Source organism: Leptosomus discolor, chromosome 1 (genome assembly GCF_034619465.1).
Source record: "Leptosomus discolor isolate bLepDis1 chromosome 1, bLepDis1.hap2, whole genome shotgun sequence".
Taxonomy (NCBI): Eukaryota; Metazoa; Chordata; class Aves; order Leptosomiformes; family Leptosomidae; genus Leptosomus; species Leptosomus discolor.
Genome location: NC_141391.1, coordinates 125,567,803 through 125,590,184, shown reverse-complemented (window position 1 = coordinate 125,590,184; position 22,382 = coordinate 125,567,803). Strand labels below are relative to the sequence as shown.

Genomic DNA, 22,382 nt, shown 5'->3' with positions numbered 1-22,382 from the left:
TATCTCACTTGAATTGTCATTAACAAAACCGGTAATTAAGAAATGCACGCGTTTTGTAAAACTGTATTCCCCCTCTTAAATACAAAAGAAAAAACCAAAACTATTTCGAGCTTCTAATGGCCCACGGTATTTATTTACTCTAATGTTACCGCGACTTAAATTTATCGCGGCGAAGACCACGCCCCCTGCCCCGGAACCACGCCCACTCGGGGCCGCCCGACCTCCCGCTGCGTGCGTCCGCCAATGGCCGCGCGCCACCCTCTTCCCGCCCTTCCCCCCGGTTTTCGAAAGCAGAACCTGCGCGGAGCTGGGAGTGGGGGAGCGGCGGCGGGCGGGAACAGTGAATTCCCAGCGCAGCGGCGATTGGCTCCACCGCCCCCTCTGCCTCGCTCTGATTGGACAGTCCTCAGGCGCTGTCTAGGATTGGCTAATTCCAAGAGCGGGGGCGGCGGTTGTCGCCCGGCGATGGAGGCAATACCGTGCGCGGAGCACGGTGAGGGGTCGCGGGGAGCGGTTGTCCCGTTGTCTCGGGTAGCGGGGTGGGGGGGGGGCGCTGTCCCGGTCTGACCAGTTCCCCTCTTCTCCACCTTGCAGGGTCCCTCTGCTTCCTGAAGACGGGAGTCCGCGATGGCCCCAACAAGGGGAAGAGCTTCTACGTGTGCGGGACGCACGGCCCAGCGGCCTGCGGCTTCGTCCTCCCGGCGCCGTAGGTGCAGGGGTGGGGGGGCTGCACGAGGGCCTCCCTCCGCCCTGTGCGGCTGGGGGGGGGGGGGGGGGGGCGGGGGCGGGAGGCGGGAGGCCTTCCCCCTGCCGGGGGACGGGAAGATACATGACTGTTTTGAGGGAAGTTCAGGGCGGCGTCAGCAGTTGTAAACTTATTTTCTTAGTCACGTGGTCTTTCAGAAGGCTCGCCAAGTATTTTGTCCTAAGTAATTGCTTTTGCCGCTGCCGTTCCCTGGGCAGCTTATCTTGGCTTTATTTTTCCTCTTTTTCTTTTCCTCTTTTCAGTATTCCTGCTTCTCACTGCTTGATCCATGAGGGATGCATGGTGGAACTGCAAGTCCTGGTTAAGCAGCAGGACAGAGATGAATACCAGTAAGTTCTTCAAAGTAGAAACAAAAGTTTGTTGTAGAGGTTTGAACATCTGGAATTGTTTGGTGGCAGCTAATTTGCAGTTTCCTTCTGAAATTAAAGAGGCTCATTCAGCCTTGAGGCCTTCACTTACCGTGTTTCAAAATGTTTGCTATTTTTATTAGCAATTATATTCAAAGGTATAAACCTAAGTGATCAGGTAATGTTTGTTTTTAACAGAATTGAACATGGCCCTGCGGTTGGACTCATCCAAGGCTTGCGATGGTTGCACTGAATTCACCTATTTTAATTCTGACAAAGTTCTTGCAGCAGTCCTAGTTGGCTGCCAGTTTAAAAAAAAGACCATATCTAAAGTTTTTCTGTTCATGAGGTGGCCTGTGCAGTGTAACTAAAAGAACAGCTGCTTCCTTACACCTTGAAAGACAATATTTTTCCCTGAGCAGTTAAATTTTTTATTGTTAAAATGGAAAAAAAAAAAAAGGCAACCCAAAGCCCTAGGAATCTTTATCTAGAGAAGAATGCTTTTGTAAAAAGTTTTATTGCCAATATTCATGGCCTTTTGCTATGCAGAAGTCTGGACGTAAAGTGCAGATCAAGAGAACGTGTCTGTGATGGTTCTGGTGCAAAGTACTTTTTAAGGAACACTTTAGAGTTCCTTGACTGGCTCCTTCAGTTCAAATCATGTTTTATTCTTTGGTAGGTTGTTTTACCGATGCCTTAAAAGTAAGCTGAATGGGAAGAAATGGTGTGGAAGTGTCCCATGGCAGGTATGAATGCTTCATTTGTATTATAGTATCATCTTATTCCAGCATGACTTTTCATTCTGTACTGTGATCACCTCTGAGACTACATAGTGGGAGAATTTGTATTTTCTAGCTGAAAAGTGTATGAGCCTGCTGTCCTCCAGATGAGACTTCTCTTACTCCTAAATTGTGTGAAGTAATCACAGTTCTCCAGTCTTAAAAGAAACTTGGGTTTGTTCTCTGGCTGTCCTCTTTTCTTGAGGATGATGCTGTGGGGACTTGATCCCTAAAAAGCATGGGAATGGCAAAGAAAGCAGAAAACCAGCAGTTTTGTTTCGTTTTTCTTGTAAAAAGTTTATCCTGATCCTGTTAAAATGACAGGAAAGCTGATGTTCATAGAGAATGAAGTCTTGCTTGAAATGATCGGGTTGTGTGTATAATTAGCAGGCATTACTAATTTGTACATTAGCATTTACTGACTTGTATACATTGCAGGATCCAAAAGCTACCGAAGTGTCAAAAGCCTTAGAACCCCAGCCCAACACAGCACCTGTCTTCAATCCCAGTGGCCAAAGAAATCCATTCAAGGTGATAGACAAGAATTGTGAACCGTCGTCCTGGAAACATTTTATGCAAGGAAACAGAGAGGAAAGTAAAGCAAAAGGAGTAAAAGCAGAGAAAGAGAGCATGCTGGTGTCACAGAAAGAAAAGAAATCAACCTCCGGTTCCTCCATAGAGAAAGACCCTCTAGAAGGGCTGAAAACTGAAAAGAAGCAATCCACAGGAAATAGGAGTGATCCAGAACTTAAGAAGAGCACAGTGTCTGAATCTAAACTTGGTCTTTCTGAGACTTGGAAAGGGAAAAACGCCCTTTGGGAGGAAGAGAAATATGGTGGCAGTGGCAGGGAATCCAAGTCTTCTGGGTGTGTGGAGAAAGAGCCAGGTGGGAGATCAAAGCTCTTTCCACCAGGTCTTGGAAAGCAAAGTGCAAGTACCAAGCCTCCAGAGGAGGAGCAGCTCAGAGAGAAAAGCTTAAAAAACTGTGGGGATAAAGAAACCAGAGAGAAACAATACAGTGGTCAGAAGAATGGAGGAACTAAACAGATGTCTAAAGAAGATGGGATTTCCCCAGCAGTACCACAGTCAGCATTGCAACACGCTGCCCCGAAGGGAGGAGCAGAGGCAGTGCCACCCCAGACACAAATCAGGCCAGGGCTGGAACAGCCTGCTGATGAAGTCTCTGACAGTGACAGTGATGAAGTAGTATTTGTTTGTTCCTCATCAGATAAAAGTAAACCTGAAAAATCAATTGGAGGTTTGCAGTCAAGAGAGATTCCTTCAGGAAAATCAGGAAAGAGTATGCAGGGGACATCTTTGCCAGGAGCTGCAGCATCGCATCACGTGGAAGGGCCCCAGGACCCTAAAGCTCTTCACAATCATCTTGTAGTCCAGCTGAAGCAGAAGAAGGTAATTTATTACAACTATTATTCCTTTTTTGTTTGGCTGGTTTTGTCCAGGGTGACTTCCCTTACTTATGACAGGCATCAGAATATGGTATCCCCTGGTATCCCCTCACAACAGAAACTCAAAATATTTGGATGGTTTAGGAAGACAGGGCAAGGGATTCAGCCGAGGCACAGGCTAGTTGTTTTAAACCACATATAAGATAATTACCCCATAGGTAATACAACCTTTTGCATTTGGGGGTGCCTAGTTTTGACCTGCCTGAGGTTGTGTCTGTCTTTTACCCAGAAAGTAATTTGCATAAGATGGAACAGTGCACAGCCAGCTTAACCTTTTTCAATAATGTGGCTGTTTCTGGTGGTCTCTTTCGGCCTTGTGGCGTAAGAGTGATCTAGCCGTGAAAGCTCACACTAAGATGAAATGAACTACCTGTCTGTTTACTTTTTTTAATAAATGCCAATAATTATGTTCCATAGTTTTTATTGTGAGAATGACTGTTGGCTGAGAGCTCAGAACAGAAACTCTAAAGTGAGTCCTGTCATTCCTGCTACTATAGAAAGAAACATGCAAGTAGGTTGAACGTTGGGTGCTTTGAGAGATGTTAAGATTGTCCAAGTCACTTGACTGCCTGTTCATCCTGCTTCATAAAAAGGGGGAGACCCTGCATCCTTCCATCTCTTCTAAAGTACACTAATGGTTAATTTATTTTCTGCTAAAAGACTGTTTAATCACAGTGAATGACACTTAAATGCTTTTGGAGAATGTAGAACAGTATCAAAATAGCAATGACTGTGGCATAAGATTAGTGCTTTTAAACTTCTGACCTGATTGTTCTCTGTTGGCAGAGAGCTTGGTAAGCACACTCAGGTTTTCTTTTGTTTTGCAGAGTACGTTGGCTACAGTGAACATTCAGCTGCTGCCAGATAAAGGGGAACGGTTATTAAAGCAAGTGCAGGATTTGGAAGCTGCACTCAGTGCTCTTAACATTTCGACAGCAGATACTACTGAAAAAGGTGGGGCTAAATTTTTTTGCCCCAGAACTTTGAAAAAGAGTTTGTCTTACTGTAGTTGTTAATACTGAGGAACAATAGCATGAACTTATATATGGCATGTGGTCTACATAAAGTTTGCCTGTTGAGATTCACTGAAGATGAAAAGTGTTATTTGCAAAGTGTATGTCTGGGAGAGATGAATGGAACAACTCGAACCTTTCCTCTGAAGTGTGGTGGCTTCCCAAGAGAGTTTCCTCCCATGGTTAGGACCCAGGGCTACTGCTGTTTCCTGCTTTGGCTGCATGATTGAGGCAAGTGTCTCTCTGACAACTTGCCAGTGAAGTGTTCGGTATGGAACCATGCTGCTTAGGCATGTTTTGGCTGCTGAGTCTGAGTGATTATTTACCAGATACAAGATAAGCAGCTTCCAGTGTGCCATTCTTGTAAAGTGATTTCCTAGTTCTATTAATTAGTATTAATCACCTGTGGAAGAGAGGCATTTTGTTGAGTTACCTGTACAATCACCTCAACAAGAGAGTTACTTTGTGTCATAATATCAATTGTGTTGATGAAAAGATCCAGTTTGACAACTCTGGAAACTGAAGATCTCTAACAAAGAAGCAGTAACTCACAGGCCACCATGCAACAAGCAGTCCCAATGTCTTATACTATTACCTGTTTTTAAGAAAGACGGAGCTTTCCAGGAAGGAGAGAAAAGCTCACGAGTTCTTGGCCCATTCGTTCTTGGATGTTTTGATAGTTTTTGTGACCAAAAGATTGACAAGAAATATGTCTTTAAAAGGAATAAATCCTCTGAGAACACTCTGCAGAACTGACTTGCATTTGCACTAATTGATTACAGTTGCAAAGTTCCCTGTGTTGGTATAAACCACACATTGAGGCTTTAGCCAAACTGCATTGCCTGCCATGTTGGAGCAGGCTAAGAGCATGCATGTTAGAAGTTGCAGTGGCTCAGGTGATATGGTAACCTGCTACTCTGCTGTCAAATCCGTGTCACCACTTAATATTTTGCAAGCAGACTATTGGGCAAAACAAAGGCCCTTCTCTGGGCTGTAATGCAAAGCTCTGAGGTCCATTGTGCAGTCTTTTCAACCTGTGATTCCTTTCTTCTTAAGGGGAGGAGAGCACACACAGTGACTGCCGTAATGAATCTTCTCGTGACCCATTTGGCAGGCCAGGTGGTACAAAGTTGATAACGCCACTACCGCTCCAGGATCCTACAGCAAAGATCTCTTCAGGCTCACACGGTCACCCCTCTGCTGCTGCTGCTGCTGCTACTTTGGCTTCCAGTGAATATTACGGCCACAGTTTTGGAAGTAAGTACAGAAAGACTTTTTTTCATTAAAGAGAACACTGGTGAAGACTGTTTCTGAAATAATCCTGCAACTTGTGGCTATACGTGAGAGTACCAAACCTTTTTTGTTACTGTGAGCTGCATATTGTCCCCCCAGGTATCCGTAGGCACTGAGCTCAATCTCAGAGATGCTTGGGAAAGTTAGCTTTGTAAACACATCTTGTGCATAATACTGTATCTTTCCAGTGAGCTCTGGAGTGCAGAATCTATACGGAGGAAGAATGACAGAAGACCGAATCAGGGCTGTGCACAGTGCCACAAGTGAGGCTATTAATCATCTTCACAAATCTCTAGAATCCTGTCCAACAGAGCAGACAGCAGCTGAAGATCCCTCTGGATTGAAGGTGAGTTGGCAAGGATGAAGGATGTCATGCTGACGAATAAGTGTAACATCTGGGTGGTACCCTAGGTCATCCTATCCTTTCACACTTCGAAGTACTTTGCCGTTTTCATCCTGCTGGAAGGAGATGGTCTAATGACTTTCCATCCATGAGACTTGCTTCAGATTGCCCGTACTGATGTTCTAGCCTCTTGCTGTGGTGTCTTCAGACTATTTAATGCTTGGATGAAGTAGTAGTGCTTCAGACAAAGCAACTGATCCACAACCTTTTGTTGGTACGTGACTGGCAGAACGGAGGCAGGTCTCTAGTGAGGAACAGACCAAGAACCTTCTTACTGGTCTTTTCTCCCAGTGAACTATAAGAAATAGTCTTTTAAAAATGTGTTGCAGATGATAGAGTTCGTGCAACCCAACAGACCCCAGAGTAGTCTGTTCTGATCTGCCAAAGAGCAGCTCTTTATCTATCAGGTGGTGCAGTACCCATAGTTGAGGTTATGTGCAAGTATTGAAAGGCACATGCCTCTACAAGATGGTGAGTTGATGCATATATGTTGTGTCACTCGTCAGATCCTCTTGGGACCTTTTCAGTGCTGGGGAAGGCCATTTAATGTCTTATGATGATGGTATGTAGTCCCTCTTCCTTTCTTTAAAGAGTCTGTAGGGGTCTTGGACTCAGCAAGAAAAGGGGAAGTGTTCTCAGTCCCTCTCCTTGATAGTGACTTCTTTGGAGCAAGGAAGGCTTGGGTGGATTTTCCACCTGAATAAGCCGCCTTCATGTGCTCTCGGAGCACTGTGAGGCAATAGGTTGGTTTGCGCATAAAGCATTAGCAAGACTGATCTATGGTACTGCTGACCTGTCTGCAGGAGTTGCTTATCTTGGGTATCCCAGTCCATGTGGGAAAAGAATAGATAGGCAAACTCCTTTTAGTAAGAATGTAGTAGAACAGTTCAACTGGATGATTTGGTACAGGAACCAGAAGTGTCTGAACTTGGCAAGGTGTTTCCTTCAGACCCTCTGTCTTGCCCTCTCAGGTTCCGCTGCTGTTACACCAGAAACAGGCGCTCGCGTGGCTACTCTGGAGAGAGAGTCAGAGGCCCTGTGGAGGAATTCTGGGTAAGCAACAGAACAGGAAAGTGTATTTTGGAGGGCAGATTTATGGCAGCAACAGTTTGGCACATAACTTACTCGGAGGCCAATAACTGGTTGTTTTGTAGGCATGTCGAAGGGGCTTGTTTCTCTGTGCCCTTTGGCCGGTTACAGCTGTTAACCCATTACTAAATCATACCCTGAAATGGTCATACGTGTATTTTTATTTCCCAGGTTCCCCAGGGCAATTTATGTTGCAGTATTTACCTCAGTGTAGATCTAGGGGGGCTCATTTCTGCAGGTCACAACATCTCTGTTGTCTTTTTCCAGCGGATGACATGGGTTTGGGGAAGACCCTAACGATGATTGCTCTCATTCTGGCCCAGAAGCAGCTGAAGACGGAGACAAGAAGGGAGAAGTTAGAAATATGGCTATCCAAAAATGGTACAGAACTGTTTCTGTCATACAGTACATACAATGTGATGCAGTGCAATCTGAAATGCCTAAAGCTTTATAGGTTGATGGCTTGTAAAACAATGGGCTCCATCTGTGCTCACTTCTCTTCTGTAGGAAAATTCCACTGGGCTTAATGTTTACTGCACTCCCTTGCAAGGCCTTTCTCTTGATCAGTGTCATTCGTTCTTCCATTGGATGTGTAGGATTTCCAAATTCATTACTTCATTGTTTTGGTATTTTTTTTTTTTTAATTGATTAGTTTCCTGAACCAGTTAAACCCAGCATATGCTGGTTTAAAAAAAGTTTCATTTTTTTCAACATCTGCAAATATATGCATAGTTTTCGTAGCATGAGGACTTAAATTAGTTACTACTCACCTCCCTGTGCTTGTTTGTCATTCCGTGTCAGCGTCCCCCCCCCCATTACTTTTATCTTGTCCAGATTACTTTTATCTTGTCCATAGAGATAAGGGATGTTAGAGTTTTTAAAGAGTATTGTTTCAGCGTCCACAGCCTGTTACTGTCTCCATCCTCATGGAACTAGTTGGACTACTTTTTCCTGTCTTGCCAAGTCTACTGGCTGTTTTTCCTGTGTGGTTCAAAATCGTAACGTTTTAGTCTTCTAGAACAGGAAAGGAGAATTTATTTGGTACTGTGCTTTTAGGAGAGATCAGGGTTAGTTTCTCAATTCTAACTTTTCAGCTTATCCAAAGGAAGTGCACAGATACATAGCGTAACTCTGAGCGGACAAGAAGTGATGCATTAGTGTTTAAGTAGAGTTTTTTCCACCCAGAACTAACAGTCCCCAAGAATGCAATGTAGAGATGTCCGCTTCACAAACTGTGCTCACAGGAAAAGTGGACTGATCTTCTAAATTGTGAATTTCCAAAACTTCTGTCTTTGTTGTAGTCTAATGTGAAGATGTTGAAACCTGTCTGCAATATTTCCCTGCAGATTCCACTGTTATCCCTTCCTGCAGCACTTTAATCATTTGTCCTGCATCCTTGATCCATCACTGGAAGAAAGAGATTGACAGACATGTGGGCTACGGCAAACTGAGGGTCTACTTGTACCATGGGCCAAACCGAGATAAACATGCAGAGGTGTAAGTGCTAAACAATAAATATGACCAAGAAAAGTGAAATGCTACTTAGCAAGAGATTGTCTATATCAGAGTTCAAATTCAGTGGCTGTGGAATGTGTGGAGGATCCAGAAGGTCAGGCTGATGTCTGCTGTCCAGGTGTATATAGCAAAACCTTTATGGCCTGCACCCATGCTGGCTAGTTCTGGTGAAGGCTATTGCTGTTCCTGGTAACAAAAAAAAAAAAAAGGGGTATATTCTCTAAAACGTCTCTTGCTTGCAGAGACTGTCAGTGGCAGTTTCTTCTATGCTTGTGCTTTGTGGTTGTATTTATTTTTTTTTTTTTATCAGCTGTATATATAGATCAGAAAATTTTCTACACCACTTTAGGCTATGCTGAGCAGTATTTCTAGGTGCCAGATTCTAAGCAGGATTTATCTCATGTGGTGTGCATTCTGTACCACTGGCTTTTGCTGTCGGCTTGAGCTTGCTGTGTCTACTTCCAGTACCCATAACATAGGGACAATGTGTCCTTCCTGCTTGACTGCTGTGAAGCTCAGTTTTCTGTAAAACTCTGTGTTTCAGCTCTTGTAGAACTGTGTTGTTAAACCTTCAGCATGCATTTTGCCTGTCTTGCAAAATGAATTCCTCATTTGTTCTTGCTCATGATTACTACTTTCCCTTTATGCAGGCTTTCTGAATATGATGTTGTTGTCACAACCTACAGCCTTCTCTCCAAGGAGATTCCCACAAGGAAAGAGGAGGGGGAAGTCCCTGCTGAGGACCATGATTTGGGGGTGAGGAGCCATGTTGTTGATAGAGGATTGCCTTAACGTTTTGTTCTGAGGTGTTGCAAGCCATTATGGTTTCAAGTGGCACCCTATGTATGCTACAGTGAGCAGCAAGTTGATTTTTCCCCCCCCCAAGTCCTCTGTTGAGTTTGCACAGTAAAATTGAAGCAATGAGAGAGTGCTGTGAAGTGCCGAAAGACAATGCAGAAAAATAGTCACAATAAATCCGCTCTGCGTAACATAGAATATGCTACGTTGATTACAGTTGGAATGGCTTAAAAAGTAATTTTAAGAGCGCAGTGATGAATCTTGTACTCCTCCTTTTGAGGTGAGACTGTGAAGGAACACTAAAACCTCCTATTTGGTGTTCTTTGCTGCTTGAAGCACTAATGTCACTTAAAACTACCAGAAACCTGTCATGCTCAGGCTCTGTGTCAGTCTGAACTGAGACTGAGGCAGCTTACTTGCTGCACTGTTGAAGAAACAGCAGTGTATTTGCTAGGCTATGAAAGTAATAAGGTGATTGCTGAATGCTGAACTTGGCTACACAGTATAGAGGAAGTCCCTTGCTGGTGGATATTGTTGTCTCCTACCCCTGTGTACAGATCTAGATGTAGCTCTTATAGCAAACAGGCCTTTGAATTCCCTGAAGCGTCAAGATGGCATCTGTGAAACTGTAGAGCGATCAGAATAATTATATGTGGTCCTTGGTCCCGGCCTAGCAAAAGTTTACTGATATGAAACGCCTCTTGGGAAGAGAGAGGTGATAAAATGTTAAAAGCAAGAAAAACGGCGAAAGAGTAGAAATTAAGAACAGACAAACATGTTGTATTCTTTAGCTTGTAAACTTTCATGGAAGCTTTGAAGAGATTATTTTTTTGAGAACATCTCTTACGTGACAGTAAGAGCTCAGATTACTGCTGACTAACATCAGGAAAAGGCTTCTTGCTGGAAAAATATGTTTGCTTGTGGCTCTTCAGAGAGCCTAGCAAGATTAATGCTCTGTGTTATAAACAGTCTGCTTTTACTTTCAGAGTGGGTCATCTCCCTGTTCCCCTCTGCTCAGGGTAGCTTGGGCTCGAGTTATATTGGATGAAGCTCACAGTATTAAAAACCCAAAGGTTCAAACCTCGATAGCTGTGTGCAAACTGAGAGCCGGTGCCCGATGGGCTGTCACCGGGACGCCGATACAGAACAACTTACTGGACATGTACTCTCTCTTGAGGTGAGCTGGCTGCACGTGAACACATGGACAGGGCTCCAGTTCCAGTAATTCTTCGCTGATGAAGTGGTGAAGTTGTTTCAAAGTTTGAGAGGTTTCTAAGATATATGGGGTAGTGAGACTAGTTATGTTAACACTTCAGGCACTGGATGGCAAAGGCTGTGGCTGAGGCATTGCACAAGGCTGACCGTGCATCTGCTGTTGGGTGTAGCTATTCTGCTGCCATGGAGGACAAAGGTGAAGTTACTTCAGATCTCCTGGGTCTCCAAGAGGAATATCCTCAAAACCAATTAGAGTTTTGTGCTACAAGGGCATTGAAGGGAAGGGTGAAAACTTCAGCTTCTCTAAACAAATGATAAACAGGTTAAACTTTGTGCTCCTCGTTGCTGAGCAGGGAAAGATTATGAAGGGTGTTGGAGAACCAGAGAGAACTTGCATTTGAAATTAATTTTGGGTAATTGAAATTAATTTTCAAGTAGGAGGGATGGGATTTTGAAATAATGAATGAATATGGTTTTTTGGCAAGTGCCTCTGCATCCTGATGTCCTTCATTTGCTCATGATGTTTGAGATTTAACGAGCTAAGAGGAAGTGATGGGTACAGAATCAGACAGATGCCTTCACCGTATTAGTGATGATAAGGCTTTTGAGCAAATAAGTTATCAACGCCGTTATACTAGAAGTGTTTTACTGCTCCTAGCAGTTACGGCATTTGGAAATGGCTTGTTTAGGATAGCAACGAATTTGGTTCTAGTCACTCAAGAGTAACTGCAGAACTCTTCTTCCCTTGGTATGAAGTCTCCTTCCTTCCTGTCGTAGGTTTCTACGTTGCTCTCCTTTTGACGAATACAAAGTGTGGAAGTACCAGGTAGATAACAACACAAAGAAGGGAGGAGAGAGGCTAAGCCTCTTAACCAGGAGCCTCCTACTGCGGAGAACTAAGGATCAGCTGGATTCAGCTGGCAAGCCCTTGGTAAGAACTTCAGGCTCCACAAGTAGACAATCGTTCCATTGTTTTCCTTGCATAAATTTGTTATTGGGTGGGTCCTTCTGTCTACTGCAGTCTCTTGAGCAAGAGGAGCGAATGTCTGTGGGATGCTTTGATTGCTTATCCAGAAAGCAGAAATATACAGAATAATTAAACCTTTTTAATTTGCGAACGAGTACATCAAGCAATTGCAAGTAGATGTCCACTTGATGAAAGTTAGCCTAGGTCTCTGAGCTAGCCTAGGTCTCAGTCAAAGCTGCTGCATGTCAGATGGATCTGCTGCATGCTGGGGTATTGGCTTTCTGCATTACTCTTTACAAATAGCCCGTTAAACTGAGTATTAGGTCATTGGTGTGTCTGTAAGCCTTTAAAAATGTGTAGTTTTGGTGTACTGCCTGGTTCTGAATGGGGAACTGAGAAGCTGCTTTCACAATGCAATAAATTAATCCCTCCATGGTAGTTACGTGGCAGTCCGTAGTTAGTTGCTGATGCCTTTTGTGATCGGATGATTTGAATAAAGATTTTTATCTTGAGTGTTAACCAGGTTACTTGGAGTTCTGTGAGTATCTATATTGTGTCATAGTTGCATTAATACAAATAACTTTAATGAAGAAACAGCTATCTTCTGAGACTTAGAATACTGTGTTAAATCTTGGAATGCTGGTGTTTGCTGTATAAGATTTTTGCACTCTATACATCTGATCCTGTGTGTTTTTATCTCAGGTATCTCTGCCCCAGCGTAGCACAGAGTTGCATCAGTTAAAACTTTCAGCAGAGGAGCAGTCTGTGTACAATGTCCTCTTCGCAAGATCCAGGTATGAATGTGGATAGAGATGGGGTATTTTGTGGTTTTGTTTCTTACTGGTATGAAAAATCAGAGACATCCGCTAGAGATGGGGAGAGCTTTTGGACAAATTCCTATTAATTTTTTCCCTTTCTGTCTGTCAAGCATGTTTGAAAATACATTGCTTGTTCTGGTAGTAGTTGAAACCGATTCATTTCTCTTCTCCCATACGTTTGTGCCTTGTATGAATTTTGTATTCTAGCCTTGCACTTAGTCTTATTCCTTTCAAGACTCCAAAGACTTGGAATTGCAACAGTAGTTCTTAAGTGAGGATGTTCTTAAAGGAGAGGATGTGCCAGTACCTGTAAAGGAGAGAATTTACCTTCTTTGCCTTGTGATATTTATACAATGGGAAATTATGCTGGCCTCTCCACATGGCTGTAATGCAAGCCAGCATCACTTTGTGTTCTCTAGGGTCTCTTTCAACAGTGTTGCTGTAAAGAGTCTTCCTTTTAAATATAAATTTGAAGATGTCCTTTTGTTATGAAGAATGTTATCCATTGAGCCCTGGCTCCTGTTATACTCAAGGTATTCCAGTAAGCAGACTTGCTTCCTCTTGTGTTTTCCAAAATGGATCTTGGTTTTGATCATATTCAGGTTAAACAAAACTAGGGGTTTTTTGATAATTTTGTGGCTACATGATTAATGAAACCTTCCTTACCTTAACGCGTCACCAGCATGCTTGTTAAGCTCAGTTCCCTCTTGCCTTTTTCCCTGCTGTAAATCCCTCAGTCTTTGTCTTGTTTTTCCAGGTCAACACTGCAATCCTACCTAAAGAGACAAGAGCAGAAAAACGAAGGCAGAGAGTACGCTGGTGGTAACCCATTTGAGAAAGGTTTGCACGCACCCTCCCCTGAAAACATTTGCAGAAGTGACTCTTAAGTGCACAATTAAGGAGGGGGAACAGACATGGCCATGTGAGGTCAGGACTTAGAAATTTGTTGGAAAACGCTCCCCTGATGTTACGAAGAATCATACCATAGTATTCCGAAAGTCTGTTCTTGCTGTTGTGGCTCTAGGCAAATCTCTTAAACCTCCCTGGGTCTTAAACTCCATTCTGAAATAAAGGTCTAATTGCTCAGTGAAGAGATGCCAGCATTAGTATAAGATACGTGGTACTCTGATCCATGGTGGTGGTTTTGATTTTGGTTTTTTTTTTTTTTTAAGTGGGGTTTGATGGATTCCTGTGTTAAATCAGGTGTGTCGTCACCTGTTGGTTCTTGCCTCTTATTGGTGAAACTCTTGCTGGAGGTGGCTAGGCAGTGCTTGGAAATGCCTCCAAGAGCTCTTCATGTTTTGTCTTCCTTCCTTGGCAGTTGCACAAGAGTTTGGGGTCAGTCAAAAGGAATTTCTGGCAGGCTCCCAAAGTGCCTCCCAGGTCTCAAGTACTGTCCATGTCTTGTCCATGCTGTTGAGGCTCCGTCAGTGCTGCTGCCATCTCTCCTTACTGAAAGTGGTAATTTCTTTACATTGTATTGTAGTGGTGTGGGTGTTTTTTGTGGGGATTTTTCAAAGTGCTTGTGTAAGTTGACAGATTTTGTAACACCCTTGCATCTTTTAGCTAGGGATGTATGGACTGAGGCATTTCTAGGGTTATGTGTTTTGCAGACCAAGAGGTTTTAGATGGGCATACTTCCTACTGAAGAGTTCCCCAGCATGACCTCTGCGGGCAGCTGTGTCTGTGGATATACCTTTATTCAGATTAAAAAAAAAATATATATATATATATATATATATATGGCAAAGTAGTCTTGATCTTCACCTAGTCTTGAAAAGTGCACAAGTTCGCAAGCGTGGCCTGTTTCAAAGGCTTGTGTGTTGGAGAGCTCTAAATGCCTTGACTGAAGTTGCCTTGCATGAAGTAGACTAATTTTTCAGAAGTTCCTTGCTTTGTCATATAGAGCAGCTGTAGAATATATAATATATATGTATTCCCCGTATACTAAGGGAACAGGCAGGGATTTGTCTTCCAACATTTTTAATCCTGCAATTTTAAATGCCAAGGGAGGGGCAATCTGAGGAGATTGGACCACAGAAAATGGATGAGCTCGCCTTCTTGGGGCAGAATAAGAGGCCAGAGGGACTGTGGCCTGACCCAGTAGTGTTCCTTAACTGTTCTGTCTTCATATTGCATAGCATAGCTTCCTTCAGACCCACTGTCCTCGGCAGATGTCGTGCAGACTGTGGATCAGTACTGAATTTGACCTCAGGCTTGACTGCGATCCCTTACTATATTGCTTTCTTTCCTGCAGGCTCTGGACCAAGCTAACTTGAACAGTGAAGGCCTCTCCCTCTCCATTGAGGAACAACTTAGTGCTTTGACCCTGTCTGAGCTCCAGACTCCTGATTCCAAGTCAACAGTCTACCTCAATGGCACAGCTTTTAAAACAGATATCTTTGAAATCACCAGCGAGAGCACCAAGGTATTCTGGTTGTGGTTTTCTGACCTTCCTTGAGAAGCTTGGATTTCAGCACTTTGCTTTTTTAATTGTTAATTAATTGTCACACCTTGGTGATTGCAGATCAGGCTAAGCTGGCGATTTAGATTAAATGGGGTGATTTTATTGATAGTCTCCTGAACCCCTTCTGGGAAGGCTTCAACTTATCAGGTGTGGATGGGTACTTCTGATAAAGCTGTGAGAATCTGACTGTGCTGATAAACTGTCAGCAAAAATATTGAGCACTGGATTCAGGGAAGTTTAGAAAAGCATGCAGCATGTGAGAGCGTGGTGCTTGTGAAGAACTGGAAAAAAATGGGATGGCAGCAAGAGGAGAGGTGGCAATAACTTGGCTTCTTACAGGAGGGTTGGAATCTATAAAACTTGTTTGGATGATTTGATTTCTTAACCCCGTTTTCCATGGTGGGAGCACTCTTACTAATGACTATTAAAATATCTTGAAAGTCTGAGCATGAAAGAAATTCCACATGAAGAATTATTTTGAGTAAAGAATAGCCAAGCATGAGCTGGGTTATGACAGCAAGCAAACTAACTTTTTTTTTTTTCCCCCTGTAGGTAGCTCACCTCTTGGCTGAACTGAAAGCTATTAAGAGTCACTCAGAGTCTCAGAAAAGGTTAGTAAACATGTTCTTTCCTTTAGTTATAGTGATTGAGAGAAACATGTCTCTTGACAGCAGCAGAAATAGTTAAAAACAATTGAATACAAAACTTCTGGTAGGGTAAAATAGTGGCAGTACGGCAGTAGTTGAAAGCTGATTGTGAGAAGAAAAGCTAAGACAAAAGAGGGTATTTTCAGAAGTAGGTAGGTGTTTAATCCAAAAAGTGTGGGAAGTGAGAGGCCCAGGGGAATCCAAATTTGGTGTTGCTATTGTTTCTTTTTGCAGAAAAAGCTCAGAATTGTGACTGGTAGGTGGCAATGTAAAATCCAAAAGATAGAGGTGAAAGTTATGGGCTTAATTAGTCTGAAGTTTATTGGGTATCAGCCTTCCACAGCAGGTTCTACCACTACACCTACAGGTGAGTCTGTTTCTGAACTGGGAAGGGACTTGGCTCCAGTTTGCAGTGGGGAAGAGCGCCTGAATCGTTGTCTCCTCTTGGGTGAGATGCTGCAATAACCCAATTGTTACAGTACACACAGAACTTGTTCTAAACTCCGTTTTCTCTCTTTCCAGTGTTGTTGTCTCTCAGTGGACTAGTATGTTGAAAGTTGTGGCTGTGCACCTCCAGCGACTAGGGCTGAAGTATGCAACACTGGATGGCTCTGTCAGTCCTAAACAGAGAATGGATGTGGTAGAAGAGTTCAATAACAATCCCAAAGGGCCTCAGGTATGCAGTCAGGGCAGGGAAACAGTTACTAGTGCTGCTGTGATAGCTGACTTCGTGATTCCATTTACTGGCACCACTTCCATTTGGACCCTTATTTGCCAAGATCAGCAGGGAAAGAGGTAGCTGTAAAAACAAACGTACATCTTATAATTGGCAGGAGCAGCTGCTAAAAAGCTCCTTTTGATGTTAACCTTCTGTATGGAGATCATCTGACTCCAAACTAGTTCAAAGGTTGTGCAGGTCTTCAGTGTGTTCAGAGATGTTTTTGCCACAGAGAGTAACGTGGAAGGTGTGGGGCCATTAGCTCTAGTCAGAGCAGGCTCGTTGTTCCCAGCTCGTACTTCTGCGTGGGAAGATGTTTCTTTCTGTGTATTAGCTGCTTGCCAAGGAGCCTGTAAGACTTTATTGCTGTTTTCCAACACATCAGATTCTTTTTACCAGACTAATCTTTTTGAGAAGAGGGGATGACTGTTGAATTTGTGAATGAGGCTAAAATTAACAAGAGCATATCTGACCCTGATATAAAGATAGGAAGATGGAGATTTGGGCCTCACAGTCATAGTTTTGCACACATCCAAAATAAGGTGACCTCATGTGACTTCTTCCACTTTTGAGTTGTTGGGTTTTGGGGGGGTTGAGGTGGGGTGGTGGTGTTTAAATACTGACGAACTACAGTGTGTTGGCTCTTCTTCAAAACAGCTTCCAGTCTGAAATTTTGGCCAAAGGAAGGAAGCTTGCCAGGTGACAAAAGACATCTGAATCCAAATTAATTGTTCATAGTGGTTACACTTTCACCTGGACACTGGTGTTCTTGTGATTGAAGCAGGACAGGCTGTCCCCTTTGAGGATGGATCTGTGACTACAAGGGGAGAATGTGGTGCATTAGCTTGTTTTCTTTGCTGGATTTCTTGAACAAGCTGCTATCTACAAAATAAGTGTTTGTCCTTCCAGCTTTGAACTTAAAGGAAGACTTCTGCCAGCTATATGACTAGCTGACCCCTTAAACAAGGTCAGGGTTTTAAGGTACCATACCCTGAAATTGAGTAATAAATACACATAGCAGGCATGTCTGTCCTTAACTGAGTTCTTTCCCTGCTGTACAAGAAATCTTCTCTGACTATCGGCTATATCCCCATTCCTTCCCAGCTACTCGCCTTTTTCTAAATACTAGGTTATGTGGAAACAAAGTAAAAGGGGTAGCAGGCCGTTTCAGCCCGGTTGCCTGTGTTTAAGTAATCATCATTATTGTTATTTCAGAGTTGGTGCTGATTGGTTCCATTGTTGGCAACAGGTTGTCTTCAGAGAGGCTGGTCATTTGAGAGGGACACAGATTGAGGCTGAACTTTTCAGTCCTTTCTCTAGTCTGTAAAAATGTAGCAGGGTAATACAGAGGGAATGGTTGGCTGGCATCTCTGAGCCATGATTTCCATGTCCGGGCTTCTGTGGCTCATCAGGTAACATCTGGAAAGCTCCCAAATACATAATAAATATACACATGCAATGTAAATATGACAAACAGATCATTTGGTTCAAACTAATGTATAGAGTATATGAAGCATTAATTTTCTGGAATCAGGCTCCTTAACTGTCTTTTGGCTTTTGAAGGTAATATTGGTCTCGTTGCTGGCTGGAGGTGTTGGCCTGAACTTGACTGGAGGAAACCACCTCTTTCTTCTTGACATGCACTGGTAAAGAGAAGTAAAAGTTCTATCTCGGAGGATATATAGAGAGAGAACATGTTGCTTGTTTTCTCTCCACGTGTATTGTGGTGTCTGATGCAACTGGGTTAGGAGGGAAGTGTTTAGCTAAGAGATGGGGCTAGCGATTAGTTGTGGAAAAATGTTTTTACTACAGCCTTCTTCCAAGATACTCTGGTTTGTCAATCCAATGCTCACCGCCACAGAATACAGTTCTGTAGGGGTAAAACAAAAAAAAAAAAAAGAGGCTAACAGCAATCCAAAGAAACAAGTATGCAGTCTGTCTCACAAAAGGATACTGGGGGCTTGGCAGTCCCTGCCCTAATTTCATACAGTAATGCCTACAGGGAATTTGTCTCAAAACAAATTAAATGTATTGAGCACAGTCAGTAATCGGGCATAGCTAGTGTACCTTGGGGTTTTACAGGGCTATGAAAATAGTGCATATGAGCTCCTAATATTTATGTTGTGTCTCATCAAAGTCAGAATCACAATTTTAACTAAATGTTGCTCATGAAAACTTGCAAAGCAAATTAATGTGCTTCAGTACAAAACCAGCTGCTGAGTAGCAGCATTACAGAAATGTTTCTACAATATGGAAGTTACACCAACAAGTATTCCCTTTAGCCATGTGTCAAACAGAACCATTTCTTCTGTAAATATTCTTGAGTGAAGGCCTCTTTCAATGGAGTTTGCCTTCCTACATTACTCTCCTCTTTCCTCACCAGCTACTCTGCTTTCTCTGAGTACTGTTGGCCAGAAATACGGGGCTACGTGGAACAGTGGTCTAACTCGTACAGCTGACTCTGTGTGGAGTCATAGCGTACTTCTACCACGGGCAAAGGAAGTCTGGGGTGAATATTGGCGATCAAGTTAGTAAGCCTGAGGTAACCTGGGAGCAGTTTTAGTTCTACAGAGGAAGAAAACAGGATGCTCTGGAGGCAGGCGAATGAGAGCTGCACAGAGGCTTTGATATTTCAGTTATTCCTGAAAGTAAGCCCTTAGGCTATTTTAATTTTTTTGGGTTTTTTTTTTTTTTGGATCTTGCAGGAACCCTGCTCTTGAGGACCAGGCATGTGACCGAATTTACCGAGTGGGGCAGCGGAAGGATGTTGTGATACACAGGTCAGGATTTTCCTTAGCAGTAAAGGAGACGGCTGCTGCTTATGTGCTGTGTCTGGCTTTAGTGGGTCAGACAAGGCCTTGGTTTGAGGGTTGTTTCTGTAGCTAAAGCTAGGCGCAGGGTCTGACGGTGGGATTGGGGTTTGGGCACCGAGACGGGGACCATGTGAAAATGTTTCTATGTGGCACTTGCCTGCGTGTTGCTGTCCTCATAGCTAGCAGTGGTTTATTGTTTTTCAGTCTGTGGTTTAATGGGAATGTCCTGTTTATTCCTGAGAACAATTCAGGCACCAAACCCTGTCTCTTCTCTTACCGAGTGGAGATTTTTTCACCATGCTCCCTGAGCCTGGACCTTTCTAGTATCACCAACATAAACATATAGAACACTTCTAGTAAGTGGCAAAGTTGGCTTTTAGAAAAAGCATTTGTAGTCGCAAGTACTAAAAGACTAGCTGAGTTACTGTAGATGCAAAGAAACTGGAATCTAAAATACTATTTTTGTGTACGATGCTTTTAGTATAATGGGTGCCATCAGTTATCAAAGAATCATTACAGTGTTTTGTCACAGAACTACTGTTGCTTCAGATGGCCAAAGGTGAGGGCTAAAGTGCATCAGACTTTTTATTTGAAATGTTATAATATCTGCACACGAGAACAGCTGTTTTCTGTGCACAGGTATGTTTTTTGTCATAATAAGCTGTTAATTTGTCTTTGGAAATTTACTGGGGAAGTGCTTATATAATGCTGACGCTTTTTCCTAGCAGTTGAGATGATGTGGCTTTGTTTTTTGTTTTGGGGTTGTTTTTTTTTTTTAGGTTTGTCTGTGAAGGAACGGTAGAAGAAAAGATTGTACAACTCCAGAGGAGGAAGAAAGTTCTCGCCCAGCAGGTGCTGTCAGGCAAAGGGGAAGCCTTCACTAAGCTCACTCTGGCTGACCTCAAAATTCTCTTCGGCATCTAATTATCCTCTACAACACACAATGGGAAGAGATTTTATACTACAAATAACTGTGCAGACTTCAGTAAAGGACTGCTGGTTTAAGGTGGTCATTTATTTTGAACAAATAACTACATTTTTCTAACTGTTCCTGGAAGAGGAGTTATCTGCTTCAGGAGTTAACACTGAAATTAGACAGCATATCCAAAGGTTAATAAAGTTATAAATTAAGCTATTGTTGTAAAACACTTTTGAGCAAATATTAAAAATAAACATTTGCTTGTTTCTTGGTTTCCTATGTATGCTTTTTAGTTAGAAAACTTTCCCCTTCAGGGCAGGAGAAGCGCAGGCATAAGTGAAGCAAGAAAAAGCAAGACAAGCATGAGGTAGGAAAGTTCACAGAGGTTGAGTGGTGAGGTTGGGTGGGCATGAAGGAAGCAAAAAAAAAAAAAAAAAAAAAAATTTTAAGCATGATGCTATAAGAAGACCGTAGAAACTTTATAATGTATAAATAACAAAATTAAGGAAGCACTTAGAGGAATACTCCATTTTCTCTTCCTTAGGAGGACTTTTTATATTTAAGTGAAGAATCATTTATCTACCCTGCTCAAAATACTTGCTCAAGCAGGGAAGTAGATTTCTATTCTGTTCCTATGAAACAGAACCAGAATTCCTGACTGTTGTGAGTCGGGTTTTTTGGGTGGGGTTTTTTTGGTTTGGTTTGTTTTTTTTTTTTTCTGTCTACGTATTAAATAGTGTAAGGTCTCCTTGGTGCAAACTTTTTAACGTATAGACTATTCTTCCTTAGAAGATGCTCCCATTTTTGAATAGGAGATAAGGTGCAAGACCTTGATTTGTTAGTTTGTATTCTCTCTCCTATCAGAAGTGGTATGTGCAGGTGAGTGAAGTTTCTAGGCAAATATTTTTTTATTGGTAGTGTATCTTCCCTCCTTCCACCTCGCTCTGCTGTGTCCCTGGCCGTATCCACTGCATATTCTGGTTTTCTATTGATCGCACTATTTCTCTGGGATTTGGCACAGTTCCCGTAAGTTCCACACCAAATGGAAGGCCTTGAAGAGTGTTTGTAATGCTAAGTGGTAGAGCCTGACAAGTGTGATTGCTGATAAGAAATGTTGGTTCCTGTGTGGCCATTCCCTGTGGAAGAAGATTATTATCTTCTGCCAGCATTTGGTAGCTGTTTGAGTGCAGAGCTCTCTTTGCAGATCAGTGGTTCCTCTTAGCACAACAGTGGAGTATGGTAAGGCTGTGTTAGTCTTTTGTCTTACCTGCCTTGACATGAAATGCAAGTGAAGCTGTGGGATTATTCCAGTTTATTGCACAGATACAGGGGCTAGGAAGCACAAAAAATAGTAATTTGTATTTTTTGTGTGTGTATGTCCATAAACTCAACCATGGTGGAAGTGTCTTGAGCAGCTCTCAGAACCAAGGAAGGCTGTGCAACGTGGGCAGTTTAAATCTCAGTTAGGGGACTGTAGCATACTGCTTGTTTGCCTTGCTATGCTGGTTTTCTGGAAAACATATCAGAACATCTGTTCACGTCCACAAAACAGGAAGCCGTGGACTAACTTTCCAAAATGACTTTATTCTGGTTTGGGCATTTACATGAGCAGAACTTGGGTTATTGTTTCTTCTGTGGAGTTCACGTGTGCTCTGGTTTGAGCTCCTGTCCCTTTCCTTGGAGCTACTGTTAGCCCAGCAGGTTTCCCTCTTTAAGGTGAATTACTAAATGTGGTTTAATCAATCTCTTGTACACATTATCCCTTCATTCCATGTGTCTTCCTTCAGCTGAATAACTGAAGTCTTGATGCAGTGTAACTGTTATGGCTATTGGATCTTGCCATGGAGATGAACTGCTTTTTCTAGATTTATGAAGTTCTCTTCAGGAAGGGGCTTGAGCCTTTTTTGGGAAACCCAATGGGCTATGAAGTGACATTCAGCTAAGTTCAGGGAAACTCTGAAGCTGAAGGTCTATAACATGCCTCTAGATACCATCTTCTGAAAGGGCAAATTAATGCATCTGGGACACATGAATGAAGAAGATACGGTTTTGGTATTCAAGGTCAAATTTTTAAAGGAAGTTTAGGGGGGTGGTTTGACTTTGGTTTGCACTGTTCTCTTCAGAACTGAGCAAAAATCATCTCAAAATACTACTAATGTTAGCCAATGTGTAACCAGGTATTTGCATCTTGGTGCAACACAAAAGTACTAGGGCCTTGTTTCTTTACAGAAAAGCAGCTTCACTGTAACATTTAACATATGTTCCTTTTCTGCTCCCTTACCAAAAAGCTGGCTCCCTTTGCCTTTGACTGTCCTGAAACCTTGTGCAGTGTTGGAAGTGAAGCAGGAC

General features: G+C 42.8%; 1 protein-coding gene across 3 annotated transcripts; it reads left to right on the top strand.

The window, feature by feature from the left end:
- Positions 1 to 465: 465 nt before the first annotated feature.
- Positions 466 to 20,222, top strand: TTF2 (transcription termination factor 2). Of its 3 annotated transcripts, none has more exons than XM_086463837.1 (23): positions 466 to 493; positions 595 to 706; positions 1,009 to 1,095; positions 1,793 to 1,859; positions 2,331 to 3,302; positions 4,186 to 4,312; positions 5,428 to 5,628; positions 5,853 to 6,010; positions 7,039 to 7,120; positions 7,424 to 7,537; positions 8,503 to 8,653; positions 9,322 to 9,427; positions 10,456 to 10,646; positions 11,462 to 11,615; positions 12,354 to 12,445; positions 13,227 to 13,309; positions 13,791 to 13,930; positions 14,727 to 14,897; positions 15,489 to 15,547; positions 16,106 to 16,259; positions 17,865 to 17,947; positions 19,007 to 19,081; positions 19,894 to 20,222. In XM_086463837.1, the coding sequence occupies exons 1-23, from the start codon at positions 466 to 468 to the stop codon at positions 20,036 to 20,038; spliced, it is 3,552 nt and encodes a 1,183-aa protein (XP_086319963.1). In that variant the 3' UTR covers positions 20,039 to 20,222. The 3 variants fall into 3 exon arrangements, with proteins under 3 accessions (XP_086319963.1, XP_086319952.1, XP_086319943.1); XM_086463826.1 differs by having other exon boundaries at positions 1,766 to 1,859; XM_086463817.1 differs by having other exon boundaries at positions 466 to 500; positions 536 to 706.
- Positions 20,223 to 22,382: the final 2,160 nt, after the last annotated feature.

What these genes read in the sequence shown, in the direction of transcription:
- TTF2 (XM_086463817.1), top strand. Translation starts at nt 466, where the DNA reads ATGGAGGCAATACCGTGCGCGGAGCACGGTGAGGG. An exon ending in CGAGATAAACATGCAGAGGT is followed by an intron (nt 8,654 to 9,321) that starts GTAAGTGCTAAA and finishes CCCTTTATGCAG; the next exon opens with GCTTTCTGAATATGATGTTG. An exon ending in CACTCAGAGTCTCAGAAAAG is followed by an intron (nt 15,548 to 16,105) that starts GTTAGTAAACAT and finishes CTCTCTTTCCAG; the next exon opens with TGTTGTTGTCTCTCAGTGGA.